General features: G+C 41.7%; 2 protein-coding genes and 1 long non-coding RNA gene across 3 annotated transcripts in view; 2 read left to right on the forward strand and 1 right to left on the reverse strand.

Moving 5' to 3' along the window:
- Positions 1-24,780, forward strand: part of LOC134457549 (kelch domain-containing protein 8B-like) — a 150,963-nt gene that overhangs the window by 20,103 nt on the left and 106,080 nt on the right. The window lies entirely within an intron of this gene.
- LOC134457547 (uncharacterized) lies at positions 187-6,992 on the forward strand. The gene is made up of 3 exons (XR_010036442.1): positions 187-696; positions 5,201-5,350; positions 6,720-6,992. It is a non-coding gene; the product is annotated as an uncharacterized LOC134457547 (long non-coding RNA).
- LOC134457548 (uncharacterized) lies at positions 16,936-18,163 on the reverse strand. The gene is made up of 2 exons (XM_063209556.1): positions 17,869-18,163; positions 16,936-17,769 (listed from the first exon to the last, which is right to left on the reverse strand). The coding sequence occupies exons 1-2, from the start codon at positions 18,041-18,043 to the stop codon at positions 17,018-17,020; spliced, it is 927 nt and encodes a 308-aa protein (XP_063065626.1). The 5' UTR covers positions 18,044-18,163; the 3' UTR covers positions 16,936-17,017.

Genomic DNA, 24,780 nt, shown 5'->3' on the forward strand with positions numbered 1-24,780 from the left:
GGGTCAGAGGGCTACTTTTGTTCAAAATCCTAGTGCTGGTGTCTTGACATCATTCCTAAATCACACTAGATTGAATGATAATTTGCTTATAAGGAAATGTTTTTTATAGGCTATATTATAGGCTATAGAAATAATGTCATTCATATTAAGAAATGCATTAACTGTGTCTAAAATCTTGTAGTCGTGACTGTTTATTAACATTCTTGTTGGGCACCTCAGAAGCTCCTGGAGGGCTAGCTGGTCTACGGGCACCACATTGATGACGCCTGGTTTAGAGACTGTCTTTCATCCACCTTTGTGCCTTTCCCAACATATAGTGGAGTGCATACATGCAAAATCACCACAAAATGGTTCACTTTGGTATGCAAGTATGGAAATTGGCACAGATGTTCATTAGAATGCACCCCATCAGCTAAGGGCGTTTACCACCCAAAATCCAAGCCATTTTTCAAGAGGGCCACCCTCTGCACTTGTAAACAAGGCCAAGAATAGTTTAATTAATGATGCAATCGTGCAATTAGTTTGAAATGAAATGAAATGTTTCTTTGTATGCACTCAGGCAAAAACTCAGTGCAGTGGAATGCCCGGAGGTCCTGGTCAACAAAAGAAAAGGGAAGTGACCGAACCTGAAGAAGTCAAACTACTGTCCGGATCCTCCACAAGGGCAAAATGCTGGAGTGATGGAGGGGCATTTAGGTATATTACACACACACACACACACACCATTCCTGTGTATCTACAAGGTACAGCACTTTAACACTTAAGGCGCTTTTTTCTTTTTCCAAAAATACTGTACCTGTCTAGATCTCAAGGAATCAAAACGTATTTGTGTAACACAATATCTCAACTAAAAAGTTGACTGAGTGCTTCACATGCACATGTACGCACGCACGCACGCACGCACGCAGAGGCACTGAAGGCAGCCGCATGGCACCGATTATTCTGGGTTCAGTGATGGACTACACCAAAGATGTCAAACTGAAATTCACAGTGACCCCAAAATCAAAATCTGACAATAATTTACTGAAGTAAAAATGGGCTAAAATAGAGCAAACACGTACCATACTTAAATGATCACATCTGAAATGATCTCTTAGGCCAAATAGAATGACCGTATGGGTTAGATTTGGCCCCTGTCAGTGTGTTTGACATCCCTGGAGTACACCGTATGCACTTACTGTTGTGTTCATAATAATAGCAGTGCCTTTACAAAGGTGAGTAAATGTCAAAATGCATTTGGGACGGTGCACATTCTATTTCAAAGCGAAGAATTACATTTTATGATATCTCACGGAAAGTGAAGACATGTAATGTTCAAACAAATAGCAGTGTTTGTTTACATCTGTATTTGGAAACTCGATGTTCTGTCCGAACTAACAAATTCTTGAAAATTCAGCTTTGGTGAGCATCTTAAACTAATATGTTGTTGCATCTTCATGGTTTCTGCACTGTTTCGCGTCTGTGGTGCATGGCGTCGACCAAAGTCTGGCAACCGCAGTGTTTCCCACAGAAATTTTGGAAACTATGGGGGCAGCAGGGATTTTGTCTTGTCACGCGGGCCTTTGGGGGGGGGAGGAGTTGTATTCACACAGCGGGAAAACGGCAAAACAATGAGTACAGTATGCCATTGGGGCATGGAGAAACTATAGGCCTGGGCCAACATTTCAGCCATTTATATTTTGAGAAATATGGCTACCCATTTTACCCATGACATGTATAATAGTAGTACATTGTCATTGTCAAAAAATGCAGTACAGTGAATCATTTCTGTTTACAACACAGTTTCATTTGTCCCTCATGCAGGGGTCTATATAATGAAAACAATAATAAAACAAAATAGGAGCAGAGATAAGAATTTAAGATCACTGTGTGTAACTCATCAGACAAAAAGGGTCTAAGAGGGTAGGCTATGCCTTTTCCCCCACACACATAGGCGTACACATTCATGAGAGTACATGAGGGGTGCTGGTCACAGGGCCAGTTTTTCCAAAATTCCTTCCATTAAAAGGGCTGAACAACATATTACACATTTACCGGTATGTCTATATTCACATTCATTACACATTCATTTCTATATGCAGCCCGATGTCTCCTCTGCTGTGTCAATGAAGGCCTGTCACCTAACTCATTACAACTGTAAAACAAAGCCTGGGGAGTGTTAGTAAACTCATCCCAACTGTCCCTTCTCTGAAGTTTTTTTTATATTGCTCCCAAACCCAGGAACGCAGGAACTCATTTTTTGACCAGGGGGTGCTGTGGTCGGCGGAGGCTCTGGGAGTCCTCTCCCAGAAAAAAAAATGTTTTATCAATCAATTTTAGGATGAAGAATGGCGAATCCCATCTGACTAACTTCTTCATGTTTTATGTAGCCTAACCAAGGATGACTAGATTTTACCTTTTTTTGTTTAACATTTCACTTCAAAATTATTAAGTTCTTCTTGCGGAAGGGAAACGCGCACCTAATGTGGAGGTGAGGGCGTGTTCAAGAGCAAATCGCGCTGCCCTGACAGTTTCTCTTCTCCATGGGCAGTCTACAATGTGTGAAATTAGTAGAAATACATGACTAGGCTATGCGATGCACTTGTGAGAGGTGACCGGGCTTTCAAACAATTTAGATTGTCTTGCAATTGCGACTGTGTATCTCAAGATGCATACGATCAGGACAACTGCCCCGTTTCCCCGCCCGCGCACAAAAGCACGCACGACACACAGACAGGCATACTGCTTCCCGTATGTGATTACACTCTGATGGCCAAAGAGTTTGTGCTGTGATCGGCGAGAGAAGTAGGCTAAGCGCCAAAGCAGCTCGTGCCATTGCTGGCTATTGATACAGGGAGAGTGTGAAAGCCACCTTTAGTTTGCATTTGACGTAGGCCATAGGCTAAACGGTGGTCAAATCAGCAGCAAGAGGCAAAAGGAACAAATCGCCACCACTTCAAAAGTCCAAAACATCTAACAATAGCACAGCCATTTCACACCGCGGCAATTCAACTTTGGCAACAGTTGATAGACAAGCCACGCACAACATCGGCTGTGCTACAGATTCACCCCATAGCAAACTCCGAGGCTAAGATAGACTTCACCAGCAATAGGCAAGACCTAGCCTACCAATGTGCTACTACGAATCCAACCTCCACCGGAAGGAACAAAAGTCACTTCTTACCTAACACGATTCACAATTTTGGTGACATTTCCTTCTCCCGTCGCACTTTAAATTCACCTAATTCCTTGCTTAGTTGGTCCGTGTTTTCCGAGACTTCTCTTCACAACAAGTTAGCTCCTCCAATGGGTTTAAGACCGTGTATGTTGATGCATGCCCAAGCCAACATATCGCTGTTAATACCACATTTATTACTACCTTGACACCACAAGCTAAACAAAACAAACATCTCTCCCGCGTCACTGGCTGCACCGTTCTACACCACTGTTCCGGTCTGGTTGGGGTCTAAAAGTTTATCACTCATTTCAAACCAAAATTGCATTCACATTTCAAACTACTTATAAGTATTACAAAAGTAGAAAATATTCATATTTTGTGTTTCTATAATTCTTTAGAATAATAATGAGGAAAAAAACTATGTCTGAATTTAGGGTAGGCCTAATACACAAGTGATGCAGTAGGTAGAAAGGCTATGATGCAGCTGCGTCTGTTGTCCAGCACCCGGAGCACCCCACTTCCTGCGTCCCTGCCCAAACCCAAGTTAACTATAACAACTTGACTAGGCTTTTGATCCCTCTGTCTTTCAAGCACTTGTGGTTTTCTCTAGGCTATAGAATGTATTTACTCCAGGAGGAAAATGCGAAGGAAATCGTAATTCAAATCGTTTTTAACAAAAACGGAAATCGTTTAAAAAAAAAAAAAAAGTAGAATTTTTGTTTTTTTTGTTTTTTGTTTTTTTTACATTTTCATAAACTATGGCGGCCAAATTTAAACTATGGCGGGCCGCCATAGTTTCCTCAATGTATGGGAAACACTGAACCGTCAGCAGGTATTGCAGCTCAGCTTAATTGTACTAAATTCTACAATTCCTCTGCATTTTTTGGTTTTGCCTCATAAGTAGCATTTTTTTGTCAGCCCACATGTTGTCTATGAGATTAAGGTCCGGGAATTGTGCTGGCCACTCCATTAGTATGCTGTTTGTCTGGTACCATAATTGTGCTTGCTAGCAAAATCTTGGTTACAGAGAAACAGCATCCAGCACAAGTGGTGGTTCGCTATTTTAGACTTTAAGCCCTGTTTGTGTGACTTCTGGGGTGAAGTAGAGATGTTCTCATCATTTGACATTTGGTGCTGAACGGAGCATTTGTGTATTCAAGACTGCAGCTCCCCCACCTTTACATTGACTCCAATGAAGCACTCAAGCAATCGGTCATAAAATGGCATTAAACTTTCGTTTGCAGAGACATTTCGTTTGCAGAGCCATTGTATGATCAATTGCTTGAGTGCCCCATTGGAGTCAATGTAAGTTGGTGGGGGGGGGCTGCAGTCTTGGATCCCCAAATGCTCCATTCAGGACCAAATGTCAAAATTGTGATGAGAAGATCTCCACTTCACCCCAGAAGTCACACAAACAGGGCTTAATGTCTAAAATAGCGAACCACCACTTTAATAGCATTGCAAATATGTGGGGTGACATAAAAAAAAACCTGCTGTTGGTGAGGCAAAATCAAGACATGCAAAGGAATTGTGGACTGCATTACACTGAGCTGCAATACGTGTGGACCGTTGCCGGATGTTGGTTGACTACATGGACCACAGATGCTAAATTGTTACTAGAAACCATGGTTATGCAACAAAATATTAGTTAAGCATGCTCAGCAAGGTAGAATTTTTTGAGAATTTGTGAGTAGGTACAGAACATTTGAGTTTTCAACATAGACCGAAGTCAACACTGCTATTTTTTTTAACAAAACATTTCTTCACTTTCTATGAAATGTCACAAAATTGAATTACCTTTCCAAATCTGAATAAGTACTGGCTTTGAAATATAATGTGCAGTGTCCCACAAAAAAATGCTCTTTAAAGTACAATTTACTTGAAGAATTTTGACATTTACTCACCTTTGTAAAGGCACTGCTAGTATTATGAGCACTGTATGTATGTAGTGTATTGACTGTTGTGTACTGACTGAACTTTGCTCTAAAGTCTGAAGACTATTGTCATAGCATGTGGACTTTGTGCTTGTGCAATTACATTCAGATGGAGGTAATGAAGAAAGACCCAGACAACACAACAGTGGATGAAGTGATGTCTGCTACTTTCTCGCTTCGCCGTAAAGAAACAGTTGGGGATCAACCCATGGTTGCCGACAGCATGGAGAGATGGCCGGCCATGTTTTCTGAACGACAGGTATACCAAAGACAACCTAGCGTTTGAGATTAACCAATTAGTCCAATGTTCTTTAGATCAAGAGTGTGAAACTCAGGCACGGGGGCTAAAATCTGGCTTACGAGATAATTTCAGATGTCTTGACTTACACACAATTCAGTGTGTCACAGGCAAATGACTGGGGCCCAGGCCAGTGTAATATCTCACCCTCATATGCAACAGAATATGTACAGGGACGTGCATGCTTGCACAATTTTAACCTGTTTTTCATTCAGTATATAGATTTTGGGCTGAGACTTCGTTCCAGATTTAGATTTTGGCCCACTGTGAACTTGAGTTTGACACCACTAGATGGATACCATTGCGTGAGCTTCCTTCTAGGAAAGACCAGAATTTTGTTGGGTTTTTTTCTAGTGTTGGACTATTATCACCCTTAACATACTGCGTTAGTTTTTACTGATCGCTAAAGCTAATTTTTTTGTAACTTAAGATGTTTTTACAGAACTCTTCACAAATAACAACCTCACACTAGATGAACAAAACTCTGTAGATAGATGGTTTATTTAACCCTTTAACCCTCTGCCAATTTGAATATGCTATTGTATTGCACACGCTACCCTTGACTTGTCAGTACCCGGTGATGCTGCATTTTTCGACTCAGCCCATTACATTATATTACATAGCATTTAGCAGACGCCTTTGACCAAAGCGACTGACAAGGAGAAATGTAAGCAAGAACAGGTACTGACAAGTCCAGGGTAGTGTGAGAATATGCACAGGCACATTTGAACTAGCCTGGTTCACACCAGACTGTTTGTGTGTAGCTTTGGCGCCCCCTGGCGGAGCAGAGCTACACACACTACCGTCTGGTACACAGCCATAGAGCACGCTCCGTCTCCAACCAGAAAATAGACGGAGCATTTATTTCTGAAATATAAACGGTAACTCACATTGAGGAGTCACAAGACAGATTAGAGACTATATTGACTCTTTAAAGATTAACAGGAAGGTTTTTGAAGGAATTTGTTGGTGAGGAGGCCGTGCAGAAGCAATAAATGCTCCGTCTATTTTCTGGTTGGAGACGGAGCGTGCTCTATGGCTGTGTACCAGACGGTAGTGTGTGTAGCTCTGCTCCGCCAGGGGGAGCTGAAGCTACACATAAACCGTCTGGTGTGAACCAGGCTAGTAATGTACTACCGGTACTCTAAATAATGGGAATGGGTACTTGCGAAATTTGCCTCTAAGTATTAAGTGCCTGGTTGTGCAATTTTAGCCCATTTTTTATTTAATAAATGTTGAGTTTGACCCGCAACTTTGTCCCAGATTTAGATTTTGTCCCTTAGAGTTTCACCCCCATGTTCTAAACATTCACAATTTTTTCCTTCTCAAGGCCCATGGTGACACACTTGGAGAAGCAACGAAAGACATCCACCTTGGAATTCTGATTAGCTACGAAGTCAACCAGGAGGGAGCCTTTCCAGCAGCTTGTTTCGGAAGTTGTGGACTCGAGCTGAGGCGTTGTCTGGTTGTATTTTCACTACCACACGTTGCAGAAACGAATACGTACTTCATGGCGCTCGGACACTGCAGGTTAACCGCATATATTATGCCTAACAGCATGGCCACACCGTTGCCATATCGTTTAAAATTGTGTAGCACAACGATTTCCTCCACAACAACTGCCACATGGAAGACATCTGCTGGAGGTTGGAGCTGTAGTCACCTGGTATGTTAGTCAAGTCTAGGCACTGTGTGTGCATGTGCATATACAGAGGCGCGCACGCACACACACACTTCAGTTGAGTGTTTCAGGGCCCTTTTGTGTCCCTTTCTATTCCTTAAACCAGTGTTTCTCAACAGTGGTGCCATGGCACCCTGGGGTGCCAAACACCCCCCTCAGGGGTGCCGCGGAAACGTGGCTGACGGAATGTGAAAATGACCTAAATAGATGTAATATAGTACATATTTGTCTACATTAAAGCTTAGTCAGTGGAATCTTTAATCCACCATTTACTTTTACATTTTTCATCCACTATTTACACAATAAAGTAAATTTAGGTCACCCCAGTATGGCCTACACAATGTACTACACATAGCCTGTCGAAGATAAAGCTGCAACTTTGAACGTCTCCAAATGTGTTACTTATCTAAGTTTGTGTGGTATCGGATGCAATACCAGGTTACGGCTTGTTGGTTTGGGGTGCTTTGAGATTTTTCATGAATTGAAAGGGTGCCTCGCCTAAGAAAAGGTTGAGAAACACTGCCTTATAACTTCTGCCAATTTCAATATGCTGTTGTATTGCTCACGCTACCCTTGACTTGTCATTGCCTGCTGATGCTGCATTTTTTGACTCAGCCCTTTCTGAGATCTGAGCTATTCTAATGGGGGCAGACTTTGCTTACATTACATTTTTTTTAACATAGGCCTACTCCAAATATTATCCCAAAAGGTATAGCTGTTTGCTAGTTGTCTGGTGATGTTGCATATAGACGAGTGCATTTATGAGAAAAATACACCTAACCCCAAAAAAATTCTAACAAAAGGTTTCTCAGTGGTTTACAGTACTATCAGATGTACTTAACAACATACTAAAAATCTGCCAAAATCTGACTTCAGGAAAGGCCTCATTTTCAAGATGGCCGCCGCAGGGCCCTTAAATTGACTCTGGCCTTAAAATTGCATTGAAATGACCAGGAATAGTGGTGTTTGATGCATGTTTCAACCTTGTAATGTTGTAATTAGACTATGTCCTTGATATATATATGATTATTAGTGCAGTTTGCAGTTTAAAAAATCAATTTACAACTGTATGGTACTGTAATATTTGACAAATTTGGCCTCGCGGTTAGGCTAAATACCGCTAACCTCTTCTTTGTGTGCATTTTAGGTTTTTTTTTTCAATTATGATTATTTTTTACATTAATATTACATGTTTTGCATTTGCATGTTTTAAAATGTATTTATTTATTTTATTTTGTCACTGACGATCAATGGTAAAAAGCAAGGAATCCATAAGGATTCAAAATTTCACTTATCACTGTGTCCTGTATGTATAGACAAGAGATGACTGGCCATAAAATGACATTGAAATGACCAGGAATAGAGGTGTTTGATATGTTTTTTCACCATGTAATGTTGTTAGAATATTTCCCTGATATTATGAATGGTTATAAATGCATTTTGTTTTGATTGATTACAGCCTACTGTGATATTAGCCAGATCTGCTCTGGCGTACTGTATGTAGGCTAAGTACTGCTATCCTGTTTGTTTGTGATTATGATTATTTTCACTTTACTTAAAAAAATATATATATCTGTATGTTTTTACATTTTATTTATTTATTATATATATTTATTTATGTATTTATACTGTATGTAGGCCCGATGACCGTAGCCTTATAAAGACCTTGAAATGACCAGGAAAGGTGATGGTTCATATTTGTTTGACCAAGTAAAATTAAAATAACATTTTGCGGATTAAATTAGAATTATCCACATCATACTGATCCCAATAATATTAAACTCTGAACTCTTTGTAAGAATTTGAATTTGGAACAAAATATGTTATTTTTTTAAATTTAAATACAATACAACATCAAACAGGAAATTCATCCATGACTTCCATCGTGACTCTGGCCAAGCTGAAGTGCGAGCCATGTTCTTAAAGGGACAGTTTGGTCAATTTCAACATGCAGTTGTATTGCTCACGCTACCCTTGACTTGTCAGTACCTGGTGATGCCACATTTTTCGGCTCAGCCCTTTCCGAGATATGAGCAATTCTAATGGGGGCAGCGTTTGTTTACATTTTTAAAAAATGAAACATAGGCCAACTCCAAATATTTTCCCAAAAGGTACTGCTGTTTGCTAGTTGTCTGCTGATGTTTTATAACATTTTGGATGTTTTTGGGAATAAATAAAAATGTTTTTTTGAAATGTAAACAAAGAGCTGCCCCCATTACAATGACCAGGATCTCGGAAACGGCTGAAGAAGAAAAAAAAAAATCTCAGGCACTGACAAGTCCAGGGTAGTGTGAGCATTACAACTGCATGTTGAAATTGACCAAACTGTCCCTTTAATGGTGTCCGTCACAACCAAAACCAACTGCTCACTCCCGTCATTGCGTTACTGTCAAGCACACTGCATTGAGTTCCCAAAATTTGGGCAGGGCTGAAATGGCACAGATAGGCAGCTTGACCAGATTAACTTGATCTTGAAATATTGTGCAGCATCATGGTAACTAAATCACAGGCTAAATCACAGTAGCTGGCTAAACATGATGCTAGAGAATTCCCCATCCTGCTAAAATGAATGTGACCTGTGGCATCATTATGAAGTACTTTGAATTGCTAGTTATGTCATACTTCCAGTGAAAGGCACTCAAGCTATGATGCTACCAATGTACGTATAACTCTGCTTCATCTTCCAGTTAAGTCTGTAGGACTTGGATACAAGCAAGAGAAGGCCCGGCTGGTTTTAGAGTGGATGGAGCCAGGGATATCAAAGTAAAAGGAGCTGCTGTAGCTATCCAAACGGCGCAAGTGGAGTGGCATTGCAAGATGTCCAACCAATAAATTACCCTATGGATGCAGTACTCCCACCGGGTCCATGCCCCTTGCTTGCCCTGGGATACAGGCAGAGCAGGAGCACCACCTTGTCAAGACTGAGTCACTGCTTGCACAATCATGCTCAGCCTTCTGCTTTTCACCCTGCTAATAAATGACCCACATAGTTAACATTATCAAGCAATTCTACATCAACTTCTCTTGCACCGTAGGGGCATGCACCACCAGCTTTGCAGTAAAATCTGGAGTCCGTCAGGGATGTGTAATGTCAGCACTACTTTTCAACCTGGCTATGGATTGGGTTATGAGGAGGACCACAGAGGACAAGAAAAGAGGGATTCGTTGGACCCTCTATTCCACCACAGAGGACCTCGATTTTGCAGATGATCTGGCCCTTCTGTCCCACACACACACACACATCTACAGGAGAAGACAAACAGACTTCAGCACTATGGCCAACAAGTAGGGCTTGTTATCAATACCAGCAAAACCAAAGTTATGCCCATCAACACCAAAGCACCAACAACTGTATCAATAGAGAACCACACCTTGGAAAACACAAACAGTTTCATATACCTGGGAAGCACCATTCATAACGATGGGGGAACCAGTAAAGATATCCAGAACCGGATCAACAAAGCACAGGCAAGCTTCACAAGATTAGACTCTACCAAAGCTGTGTCATATCTCCTCTGCTATATGGTGCTGAATGCTGGAAAACAACTGAAGGCGACCTGCACAAACTCTCCACCTTTCATACATCATCCCTGCGGAAAATCCTACGCATCTACTGGCCCAAAACCATCTCCAACAATAACCTCCTCAACATCACCCAACAAGAAAATATGCAATACATCTTCAAGAAGCGCAGATGGACCTGGATCGGCCATGTAATCAGAATGGAACCCAACGCAATTCCAAGAGTCGCACTACACTGGACCGCAGAAGGCAAAAGGAAGAAATGAAGGCCAAAAATGACATGGCAATGGACCATTGAGAGGAAGCTCAAGCTGTACCAATCAAAGCTGGGGGACCATCGAGAAGTTGGCTACCGACAGATCGAAGTGGAGAGACTTTGTTGCTGCCCTATGCGCCGAATGGCGTGATGGGGTTAAGTAAGTAAGTAAGTAATGAATGACTGGACGTCAACCTACAGTACCACTCCAATCTTGATAAATTCACAGACGATCAAGAGGGACAAGGCACACTACAGGAAAGAGGTAGACCTTTTGAGCAGCACAAAGATGAGATATGTGGGTTTGGCCAGATTATCATTGACTTTCAAATCTCTTTAAGACTTGGTCTGACCAAGAGCACAACAATCAATATTTCCCAAACGTCATGGTCGACCCACCCCCTTGGTTTGCTAATGGTTGCATGCTTCCCAACAAAGCATGCTTCCCAACAACCAGGAGGAGTGCCGGTTTTTCCGGAGCTCAGAAATGATATGTGTATTGCTCTTGGCCTGACTAGAAGCAATGCTGAAGGTGTTGCGTCATCAGGAGGGCATGGCCTGGCTAAGTTTGGACATCAATGATGACCTATTCTGGACCAACACTGCATGTCAAGAAGTGTCTCAACTTCCTGAACAGTCGAGGCAAGTGCTTCGCCATCATGACCACATTTCTAAGACAAACCATTAAGTGCAACCAAGATCATTTGTGTACCTGTCCATGCACAACACACTGGAGACAATTGATAAGGTATAAATGGTTCATGTATTTCTTCCAGAATCCATGTGATGTGAGGTTTTAAGCTGAAATCCTATGGCATGCCCCTTTAGGAGACAAGTAGAATGAGTGGAGTTGAAAGGAAATTCAGGCCCATTTAGGAAACTGTACTTGATCCCACTTTTTTGCATTGGTGGCACAGGATATGATTTAGCTTGGTTACCATTGTGATGGAGTGACCATCACTAGGGTTATGGGTGTGTCCTGACTGTCATTCAACAAGCTTGGCTCTTTGGTGTAGCGGTCAGGGCCCCAGTTTACTACCCTAGAAGGTCTGGGTTCAATTCTCGGCTGAGCAACTCTACTCCCCTTCGCCACAACCATATTCAATGGGTTTGGATACACCACCCACACAGTGATCACAATAGTGATGCAAGCCACTCAACAAGCTTCTCTTCTGGCACCACCTCAAACAGACTGTAAGGATGCTGAGTTCTTCTCTGCACCCAACAGGCTGCCGGAAAAATCTGCATCTTTCCAAAGAACAATTGCACTCAGACCCCCCAGAAAAGACTTTTCCCACATACAACTGTACTATGTATGCCTGTTGCTCTACACAAATACATGATAAACTGTCTTGTGCTCACAATCTGTTGTTTTTTACTGGTGCTAATACCTGATCTGCTGTGCGTGTATGTACAATTTAATTCATTTATTTATGGTTACTGTAATGTTTTGGTATTTTGTGTGTTGTGGTGGTGTACTTAGGATAGGTTAAGGTAAGTTAAGATGTATTATTCGTTGTGCCTGTGCATATAGATGTTATACTGTCATGCACTTTTAATGTTTGTCATGTCTTGTCTACACGGGAGGCAGTGAAAAGTGACATTTTGAATCCTTCGTATGGATTCCTTGCTTTTTACCATTGATCATCACTGTCAAAATAAAATAAATAAATATAACATGCACATACAAAACATGTATATTAATGTAAAAAATAATCATAATTGAAATGCACACTAAGAAGAGGTTAGCAGTATTTAGCCTAACCGCGAGGCCAAATTTGTCTAATATTACAGTACCATACAGTTGTAAATTCATTTTTTAAAAAGCAAACTGCACTAATAACCATATATATATCAAGGACATAGTCTAATTACAACATTACAAGGTTGAAACATGCATCAAACACCACTATTCCTGGTCATTTCAATGCAATTTTAAGGCCAGAGTCAATTTAAGGGCCCTGCGGCGGCCATCTTGAAAATGAGGCCTTTCCTGAAGTCAGATTTTGGCAGATTTTTAGTATGTTATTAAGTACATCAGATAGTACTGTAAACCACTGATAAACCTTTTGTTAGAATTTTTTTGGGGTTAAGTCATAACTGCACTTGACTAATAACCTTTTGGATGTTATTGGGAATAAATTGAGATGTTTTTTGTTTTTGTTTTTTTAATGTAAACAAACGCCTGCCCCCATTACAATGACCTGGATCTCTGAAAGGTTTGAAGGGGGAAAAAATCTCAGGTACTGACAAGTCCAGGGTAGTGTGAGCATTACAACTGTATGTCAAAATTGGCAGAAGTTATAATTTAAGTTACACGGGTAGGGGGGGGTGGTAAGTTATACTTAGGGTTGTGGCTGCTGAGGGTATGTAAACGTTTATGTAATCTTTTATGCAAAGGAACAGTGCAATGTTTGTATGTATTATGAATTGTGTTCTCTGGCTGAGATGACTTCATGGGTTCCTTTCTGGTATTTGTGCCTTCTTGCTGTCAGTCTGCAGCTACAAAATCAAGTTACTTTACCTGACTGATTGTGGGCACGCAGAAAGACCAGAGTGGCTTGCATGAACTCGTCTCAGATCAGACAACAACATAGGAAGCGATGGATATATGGCTCAAACATGTTTTCTTCACACCATTTTACAAACCCGGTTGCAAACAGTACCATGTTACTTAGAAATGTCAAGCATTGATGTGCACTTTCACTTAAAAGATCAGTCGACCATGTTTTCATACTGAACTATGTTGTAACATAAATCCATCCTTTCCTATGTTGAATGATGTACCTTATTAAAATGTTTAGATGCCAGAGCTACACAACTTGCTGATCAACACCTTTTGAAATGCTCTGTTACAAACAGTATCATTTTACTATGAAATTTCCAACGTTAGCATGTTTTTTGTTTAATAAAACAATTCACCACGTTTTACTGAACTTCTTCTCTGATCTGAGACGTTCCTCTCTGGCCTTTGTGTGCCCCCAGTAAATCTGTAGAAAATTGCCACATTTCATTTAAAGGTGCACTGTGCAGGAAATGGTCAAAAAAGGTACTGCAACTATGCTGCTCATTGAAACTGGGTTGCCTATTGCCAAATTTGATCTTTTCACGAACGTTTACCAAGTAATAAACTTTTCAAGTAATAAACGTTTTCTACTATGGCCCAAGTACAGTCATTTTTGCAGCTAAAATGTCTATTTCTATAAATTCAAAATGGCGTACCATGGAGAAGGTCCCCCTTTTCATGTATGAAAAGTGCAATTTTCCCAGTCATAATGAATACTTGGAATTTGATCGTGGTGGGTAAGTATTCATGAAAAAGGTAACATTAGTGAATGGGTTGCATGAATTCTGGAAAGAAACTAAAAATCTTACACATTGCATCTTTACTACACCCGACTGATTGTGGGCACATGCAAAGACTATAAAGAGGCTTGAATGAACTAATCTCAGATCAGAGAAGAGCGTTAAGTATGGAAAATGGATTTTCTCCTTTAAATATATATTTCCTTGTTGGTTTTGTAACGTATCTGCATCATTTATGTTGTATTGCTGCGTTTTGTTTACATTACTAAATGTAATACTAAAAACATAGCAGAAAACATTTGTGAAATTCTGTTACAGTTTTGCTAAGCAATTGATTTTTTTTTTCATGCATAAGTTTTGCAAACTTTGAGGTGTGCCAGCTAACTATGAAGTGTATAGTTTGTTGTATTGTTGTGTAATTGTTTTTACATGTTGCTCTATAATAAAATATTTTGGGTGAAGAAAAGTTTTCTGTTATTTTACTATGAACTTCAGTTTATTTTTAATTTGCAGAACTAAGTTAAAATAACAATAAGTGCAAAGTTATTGAGACTCAAGTCCTCAAGTTCATTTTATTTTTAACTTGCACAACTAAGTTGAAATAACAATAATTGCAAAGTCATTACAACTCAAGTACTCAAGCTCACTTAATTTTTAACTTGCACAACTAAGTTGAATTAACAATAATTGCAAAGTCATTGCGACTCGAGTACTCAAGCTCACTGAATTTTTAACTTGAACCGTTAAGTTGAAACAACCGCAAGTGTAACATCATGATGACTCACAACTCTGCTTTTGACAAGGTGCACACAACTCACAATAACGATTTTAATTAACTTTAATCTGTGAGGCAGCTGGTTAACTTAAAGTTTTAAGTTAAAACATGCAATTGTTTTTTACAGTGCAGTAATACCAGCCAAGAACGCAGTAACTTTGTTTTTTGTGGCAAAAAGACACATAAATGTTGTTTTTTTGGGGGGTTTTGTGTGCATTAAATTTCTATCCTAAACAAGCATTACCAGGAAGTGTCACCACCAATTTACCGACAACACAGTTGTCGCGCCATATGGAAAACTTTAAAGCCTTTTTTCTCAGTTTGCAGTTTTCAGAGTTACTGCGTTCTTAGATTGTAGGGCAGTATAGGCCTAGTCACTCTAATAAGTATAGGCCTAGTCACTCTGATAAGTATAGGCCTAGTCACTCTGCTGAGTATAGGCCTAGTCACTCTGCTGAGTATAGGCCTAGTCACTCTGATAAGTATAGGCCTAGTCACTCTAATAGGTATAGGCCTAGTCACTCTGCTGAGTATAGGCCTAGTCACTCTGATAAGTATAGGCCTAGTCACTCTGATAAGTATAGGCCTAGTCACTCTGCTGAGTATACTGCCCTACAATATCAGAACGCAGTATCTTGAAAATGGTCGAAAATGGGTTTAGACCGGAAATTGGCTTTAAAATACCTTCTTTTTCTTGTGTTAAAATTTTGTGGCCCAACTTGGTCCCGTTTCGGAAAAAAACGCAAAAAACTGATTATACTGCGCTTTTTGGTTTTAGGAGGTTACGTCGTACTAGCCAAGAACGCAGTATAATGCGAATTATACTACACTTCTCCATTGACACCGTGGTTTTGGTGTAGACAGTAATACCACAACAGAGCGCAGTATAATGATTTTTCAGCTAAAAAGTAATGAGAATGTTGGTTTTTTTGCTTTTTTCTTGTGTGCATAAATTTTCACCATAAAAAAGTATTATATGGAAGTGTCATCACCACTTTACCTCCAACACAGTCGCGTGGACAGAAAGGAAACTTTAAAGCCTTTTTTCTCAGTTTGCCATTTTGAATTATACTGCGTTCTGAAATTGTAGGGCAGTATAGGCCTAGTCACTCTAATAGGTATAGGCCTAGTCACTCTGCTGAGTATAGGCCTAGTCACTCTGATAAGTATAGGCCTAGTCACTCTGATAAGTATAGGCCTAGTCACTCTAATAGGTATAGGCCTAGTCACTCTGCTGAGTATAGGCCTAGTCACTCTGCTGAGTATAGGCCTAGTCACTCTGCTGAGTATAGGCCTAGTCACTCTGATAAGTATAGGCCTAGTCACTCTAATAGGTATAGGCCTTGTCACTCTGATAAGTATAGGCCTAGTCACTCTGATAAGTATAAGCCTAGTCACTCTGCTGAGTATAGGCCTAGTCACTCTGCTGAGTATAGGCCTAGTCACTCTGCTGAGTATAGGCCTTGTCACTCTGATAAGTATAAGCCTAGTCACTCTAATAGGTATAAGCCTAGTCACTCTGCTGAGTATAGGCCTTGTCTCTCTGATAAGTATAGGCCTAGTCACTCTAATAGGTATAGGCCTAGTCACTCTGCTGAGTATAGGCCTTGTCACTCTGATAAGTATAGGCCTAGTCACTCTGATAAGTATAAGCCTAGTCACTCTGATAAGTATAGGCCTAGTCACTCTGATAAGTATAAGCTTACATGTTAGAAAGAACACAATGCTAGTGTTGCCAGCTATACAGTCACAGTGATGGGTATAGCCTTACTAGAACAGATATACAGTCACAGTGATGGGTATAGCCTTAATAGAACAGATATCTTGCTGCTTGTGGTATCATCTATATGAAGTATCTCTATCTTACCGTTATGAAAGGGAAGTGTAAGTTACTATGCAATGAATTTCACTGCATTATAAGTTAATGTACTAGGGACACACATGAAATATAAAAAAAAACCCTCTTCATCTGGTATCCGCAGAAACAGTGAAAGGACTCAGTGATGGTTTTAAAGTTGCACAAAAATATATATTTAATAATGATTAGTTAATAATAATGTAATAAACATATGCAATAATACTAAAAAGTCATTTCACCAGAAGACACTCAGGGAAGCCCATCTCTCTGGCCAAGTCCATGATACCAGGAATGGCCTCAAGTTTCTCAACGGCGTCATCAGGAAGAACCAGCCCCCCAGTGAGATCATCCAGTGTCTTCATATCTTCTTCCCAGATCTTGTCTTGGATGTCTCGTTTCTTCTTCTGGATTTCTGCTGGGCCATTTGACTGCGACTGTGTCATGATCTTTTCGATGTTCTCAGCCTTACACTTCAGCTCTGTGTACTTGACAAGCATTTGGCCGTGGAGCTCGATCATCTTCAGAAGGTCCTCTTTGCTGTAATGACTGGCTGAGGCCTGAGGCTGAATTGGGGCTCTACTAAAGGTCATCTGGGCTGGCTTGATGGTCGTGATGCCAGGCAGCTCGGTCGGCTTGAGGGTCCTGATGCCAGGCAGCTCGGTCGACTTGAGTGTCAGGTTGTTCTGCTGACCACAAACTACCTCAGCAGGAAGATTGAGACTCCCCACAAACTTGAGGGGTCCAAGCTCCTTTAGCCAGGCAGCTGTGTGTGTTCCCACAAAGGACATCTCCTTCCTCACTGGAGTCACCACAGGTCTGGTGGAGGCCAGCTGGCTACCTCTGACACTGGTGGACTGAGGGTGGATCAAGTTGTCCACAAATCTCAGGGTCTGAGGTGCTGAGGTTGGCAGGTTGGTCCCATCATGGAGCTGCTGCTCCTGAGGCACAGCTTGACCCTTTTGGCACTCCATCCAATACCTGCCTACAAGTACAGATACAGTATAGTGCTTGTATTAATTGTTATGTAGCTTACAGTACAATTGTTGTTAACATTCAGAGTAGAAAAAGATTATGTTCTTACTGGAAGAAATCCGTGTTGACCGCACATATTTGTATGGATGCTCAGTCTGGAGCCTCCAGTGAGATGCCATATCCATTTCCTTTGCAGAGTTGGGCAGGACTCGCTCAGAATGAGTGTCATGTTCAGCACCAATCCATGGTCCACTCTGGTAGAAAGTTCTTGGGCAGGAATCCATAGAAAATGCTCAGAAATCGCTTTGAAATAGTAGAGGTTTATCACAAGTGACTTGCCTTCAGCTTGCTCATGTAAGAAGTGACTAGATTTTGCAAAGATTCTAGTTTGAACATTCTACTCTGGTAAAATTCTAAAGCCAGTATTCTAATAAAAACATTTAGGTTGCCTAGCAATTATGATGTCACCAAGAATGCTCATTGCAGGAATTGCAGCTTGCCACAGTTAACTACCTGGTGCTTTTACTCCCTCTTTAGAAATATAATGGATAACTAAATTGAACAAGTGAAGAAATTACCTCACATTTGAAATTAGCTGGCCATTAAATGATTCGGTTTATATTAGGAAAGCAAACAATATTCAGGGTTAAAATTATTTTTTCTTCTCTTACTTTGAATGAGATTAAACTTGAACTCTTGAGACAATACGCTTGATGGTCTTAGAGACAGTGATACAATTGCTTTCTTTTTTAAATCTTACTATTCTCCATCTACACGGTATTTCAGATTATTATGCAAATGACATTTGTCACTGATTTCTCTTAATAGTCAATATAAATTATAATAATATAATATAATCATATTTTAAAAATACTGTCATCATTTGAAAACTCATTCAAAAGCATTTCATTTCAACATTTAATGGCTGATGACTTGAAAATTATGGTAATTTAAATGGACTATTTGGGAAAATCAGTGAAAAATGTCATTTGCATATTAATTTAGGAATAATTTTGTAAAGTGTTCTAAGACCATGCTGTGGTGATACAACACTATAATAAATTGTAATTAAATTGAATGTAATTTGCATAATAATTTGGAATTTAGTGTAAGTCTTCTCCTTCCTTTCTTGACATAGAACCCAGATGAGGATTCATGTTAGAGTAAATGTATTGCTCTTGGTGCCACCTACACATGCTGTGGAATTGCACTCATCTATTTGCTCCGTTTATCTCTCCCCTCTACTGTTCCGTTCATTTGAGTTTTTTCCTCCCACTTCGTCTCCTCTTCATTCCTCTGATCTCTTCTAATTTTCTCCTTCTCATCTTGTCTCATCTCTCTCTTCCACCTATCATCTCTTCTCATGTACTTCCATCTCCTCCTCTCCTCTCCTCTCCTCTCCTCTCCTCTCCTCTCTTCTCTTCTCTTCTCTTCTCTTCTCTTCTCTTCTCTTCTCTTCTCTTCTCTTCTCTTCTCTTCTCTTCTCTTCTCTTCTCTTTTTCTGCTTATCTAATCCCCTCTGTTTTCCTCTCTTTATCACTCATCTCATCTCTTCTTATTTCTTCTAATCCCTCCTCCATGCCCTTTTCTCTGAGCTTTCCATTTATCTCCATCTCTGCCTTCTTCTCATCTCTGTGATATATAGTGCAGACAAGTAACTGGTGAAGAAAGATCTTCCTTTGATCTTCCTTTGTGACCCTTCTTCTGTCTTGTTTTGGCGTTTCATTGATTTGTGAAACACTAACAGTTTGCTGAGGAGACAAAACACTCAGTCACATACACACACGAGTGTTAGCAGCACCTGTACTTGACTTGGCATTGTTAGACACACACACACACACACACACACACACACACACACACACACACACACACACACACACACACACACACACACACACACACACACACACACACACACACATTTAGAGGGGCCCTTGTGGGCTATTTGTCATCTCACGTCAGCAAGCAGAGCAGCTCCACCCTCCAGGGAGCTGACACACACACACTCACTCTGACCTGGTGCGGCCACTGTGATGGACAAAGATCGCACCTACAGAGAGAGAGTACTGTACACTGGTGAACAAAGATTACAACCAGAGAGAGGGAGAGAGTACACTGGACAAAGATTACAACCAGAGCACCAGTGTGTACATAGTGTGTGGCCACTGATGGACAAAGATCACACCCAGAGAGAGAGAGAGAGTGTACATCAGAGTGTGTAGCCACTGATGGACAAAGATTACAACCAGAGGTGTCGTTCAGGGGGGTAGAGTGTGACTGAGTCTCCAGGGCCCCATGTACTGTAGCCTATATAGGGGGCCCGCACACAGTCCGATTTTTGAAGATATATGGCTGGGGGGGTCCATTGGAGCTGTTTGTACATAGGGCCCAAGATTTGCTGCTACGTCCCTGATCACGCCTACAGAGAGTGTGTACACCAGTGTGTGTGACTCTGCCATGTTGGACCAAGTCGTGTGTGGGTGTTAAACATGGCCACACAGTGTGATTCTCCCCCCTGTGGGTCTACCCCGGGGGACACAGTGTGAGTCACATCCATACAGAGTTCACAGCCATCACAGGAGCGAAGAACAGACTGATACAGAGAGGGAGACAAAGAGGAGAGAGTGATGAAGAGAGGGAGAGGGAGATTTGTACTAGGAATTGGGTGAGGAAAAGAATTTCACAGAGAGAAGAACAATGAAAGGGAAAGAGACAACAAATGAATAGACACAGAGAGTGCATGTAGGTTCATATATGTACTGTATGCACTGTGTGTGTGTGTGTGTGTGTGTGTGTGTGTGTGTGTGTGTGTGTGTGTGTGTGTGTGTGTGTGTGTGTGTGTGTGTGTGTGTGTGTGTGTGTGTGTGTGTGTGTGTGTGTGTGTGTGTGTGTGTGTGTGTGTGTGTTCACAGTCAGACGTGTGTATGCATGCATGTGTTCTTGTGTATGTGCGCATGTGTGTGTGTTGTCGAGATGAGTGTATCTAAGCAAATGGTGCGGTGGTGGAGTCCAAGCAAGTTGAGTGGAGCAGACAAGGTCCCCTGAAGGGCATGTTCCTCAGCACGAGACATGACATGACACACACACACACACACACACACACACACACACACACACACACACACACACACACACACACACACACACACACACACACACACACACACACACACACACACACACAGGCAGACACACACACACACATACACACACACACACAGGCAGACACACACACACACACACACACACACACACACACACACACACACACACACACACACACACACACACACACACACACACACACACACACACAGCTCCCTGGTGTGCCTGCTGCCTGGCTGCATTAGTCCAGTAATTGGTGGTGTGTTTACATACAGTACAGTACTCCTGTAGGAAACTCTAGGGACCATCCCACTCACCACACACACACACACACACACACACACACACACACACACACACACACACACACACACACACACGCACACACACGCACATGCGCACACACACAATCCCTGTAGGTACCTCTAGGGACCATCCAACCTCCCACTCGCCACACACGCACGCATGCACGCAGGCACGCACACAGACACACACACACACACACACACACACACACACACACACACACACACACACACACACACACACACACACACACACACACACACACACGCACACAGACACACACACACACACCACATTGATTCCCTTGTTATCCACCGTCTTTGCACTAAGCCGCTTGGAGAGTTGTGGCCACTAATGGCTTTACAGTAAATATAGATCGAAGGCACATTATAATGCATGACAGTGAACTACAGTCATGCACACACATGCACGCACGCATGCACGGACGCACGCATGCACGCACAGAGCGCACACACGCAGGCATGCAGGCACACACGCACACGCACACGCACACATACACACACACACACACACACACGCACGCACGCACACACCTCCAACTCCCCTGCTATCCAGCAGCCCACGTGATACTGTAGCATGTCATGATCTCAGGGTTTGGAGAGCCGGAGCTGCTGATGGCTTTAAATAAATATGGATGTTGAGACCTACATTGGAATGCATGGCACTGAACCCATACAGGCATGCATATATTATACACACACACACACACACACACACACACACACACCTCTCAGACACACACACACACACACACCTCTCAGACACACACACACACACACACACACACACACACACACACACACACACACACACACACACACACACACACACACAATGTTCTATATGCACAAGACGCCCACAGCTCTCTCTCTCGCTCTCTCTCTCTCTCTCTCTCTCTCTCTCTCTCTCTCTCTCTCTCTCTCTCTCTCTCTCTCTCTGATGCACACACTCTGGGGGTGGTAGTAATGTTGGGCGACTTGGCTGACCCGCTGCTCTCGTCTCCTACACACCTCCGGCTGATGAATACTAAGTGATGTTGGAGCAAACTATCTCCGGGGTCAGGTCACGCTTCAATTAACATGATGGCTCCTCCCACCACAGACACACACAGGCAGGCAGCCAGGCAGCTTGAGGAGGTGGGAGCAGGTTTGATGAGGTGGGAGCAGGTTTGAGGAGGTGGGAGCAGGTTTGAGGAGGTGGGAGCAGGTTTGAGGAGGTGGACGCAGGTTTGAGGAGGTGCAGCAGAAAGTTTACGTAAGGGTCCTTTTGAAGAACCTGCATTTAATAATGTCTTATTCAACAGGGTTTACAAAACACAGGACAAGTACCTTGGTCCTCTAGTTCAGTGGTTCTTAACCTGGGGTGCGGGCACCCCCTGGGGGTGCGCCAGAGATGTCAGGGGGTGCGCGGAATTTTGTTTGTGTTGAGGTTGTGACCAAAATTCTGCTTCCAAACATTATAAGTAGGCCAAATTTAAACATGTTTTCGTCCCCATGTATATTCATTAAAATATTGATTAATGTCTAAAGTAAGAATCATTGTAATTAATGACTTAAATCATTTTTTTGGTGCCTATACACGTGTAGACATTTGGGGTGGGGGTGCGCGGCTTGTCTTGGGAACAGCTAAGGGGGTGCGTTCAGAAAAAAAGGTTAAGAACCACTGCTCTAGTTCACTGAGTCCGTGATAGGAGACTACAAGACGATTCTTGCAAAGTCAAACATTGTAGTTTTAGGTGTAATGTGTGTATTTGCCATGCAATGTATTCACAACTAATAGCACTAAAGCAAGACAAAGTAACTTCAAATAATAAATAGAAACTGTGTGCTTATTAAATTGGCTCATTCATGAGGAAAGGAATATTCAAATATTCACAGGCTCCCATTAGAGCGACCTGCCCAGAGTTTAAATCCCCCTTAAATTGCCTCAAATGCAGCATATAAAGCCTACAGTGAGTTCAGCCAGTCCACCCCCTTCCTCCACCAGAGCTGCCCAGCTGTCTGTTAGGAGCCACTCAAGCAAGTAGCCACTTACTGACAGCACCGAAGCAGCAGTGTGGACAAATAGTGGCCTATCTGGGTCTCTCTCCATCACTATCTTGGGAAAAAAAACTTGCTACGGTTCAGTAGGAGTGAAGCAGGTGCAGTGGCAGCTTTTTAAGGTGTGGACCTGAGACACTGAGGGCACCAGGGACACTGCACTGCTGAACACCAGAAATGCACACAGCATGAGCAGGACACTGCACTGCTGAACACCAGTAGAAATGCACACAACATGAGCAGCATTTTAAAGGAGGAGCAGCAGAGATGGAATTTATTTTAGTTACACTCTGCATTAACCAATAAACATGAAAACTAATTAACCACCCCCAGACACCTGCAAAGACACATGCATTCACATAAATTGACTTGCTGAATAAGCTAAAAGTGGTTTGAAATACATTGGTATGGCAAGACAAGCACAAGTGAAAATAAATTAGTACAGCATCTAGCGTGAAATGACAGACAGTTTTTATAGTAAGGCATGACACACATGACTCTAACATCGTAAAGAAATCATACTTACTATAATTAAATCCATTACTGCGGAATTTTAGAGGATTTAACAAAGTACCGTACCAGCCCAAGTGCTTATTTATTGCATGTACAGTAAATTGAGTGTTTCACTTAAGTAGCCATACATAATTGATTCATTGTGCAGCAGTCCTTACCATGAGTACTTTGAGCAGAACACTCAACATGGTCAGAACTCAGCATTGCATTCTCAATTCCACAGGTTAATTGATATTTTGGCACTTCCCAGCGATGCAAATTTGACAGACTTCTCTTGTTGCTTGGACATCATAAATACGTTATTGACCCAGGCCGGTAGCCATTTAGCGTGTGACATATCATTTGTAAATAGGAATTTTAATTGATTTGATTGAATTAATTCCACCTCTTGGAGAATGGCCATTGATCATGTACTCACTCTGGAGTGAAGGTCAAGAGAGCAAGTGGAGCTGATGAAGCACAATAAATAATTCCCATGAGAATCAGTGTGTGTGTGTGTGTGTGTGTGTGTGTGTGTGTGTGTGTGTGTGTGTGTGTGTGTGTGTGTGTGTGTGTGTGCATGTTGCGTGTGTTTGTGTGTTTCTACTGTATTTTGTGCAGTGTTGCATACCCCATATTATTGCTGGTTTTCTCTCTATTGTCTGTGATGGACCAAACGACAAAGCATAGCCAGCTTAATTTATGGATAAATCCCTGCCAACGTGCTTGTCTGTCAGACTTAAATAAAAGTCTATTAACTGTGACAGTGGTTTATCCATCAAACAAGCATGGTTGCCCAATTTTCATTTGGTTCAATATGTCGGAATGCCGGAATACCGGCACATTTCCCACCGACTGCCGGTATACTGACATACCGCTATTCCGACATTGATGCAATATGCTTTTGTTGCATTGCCTTTTATTTTAAAATTTATATCAAACCGTTCTGAGAATGCTGCCACTCAAACTGTGAAGCCCTAACACTATCAGGACAGTAGACATGTCCCTTTGTATTCATATAAGGCTGTTAGATCTAAATAGGAGCTGTCCCTGCG

The sequence above is a fragment of the Engraulis encrasicolus genome, chromosome 10, assembly GCF_034702125.1.
Source record: "Engraulis encrasicolus isolate BLACKSEA-1 chromosome 10, IST_EnEncr_1.0, whole genome shotgun sequence".
In the NCBI taxonomy this organism is placed as follows: Eukaryota; Metazoa; Chordata; class Actinopteri; order Clupeiformes; family Engraulidae; genus Engraulis; species Engraulis encrasicolus.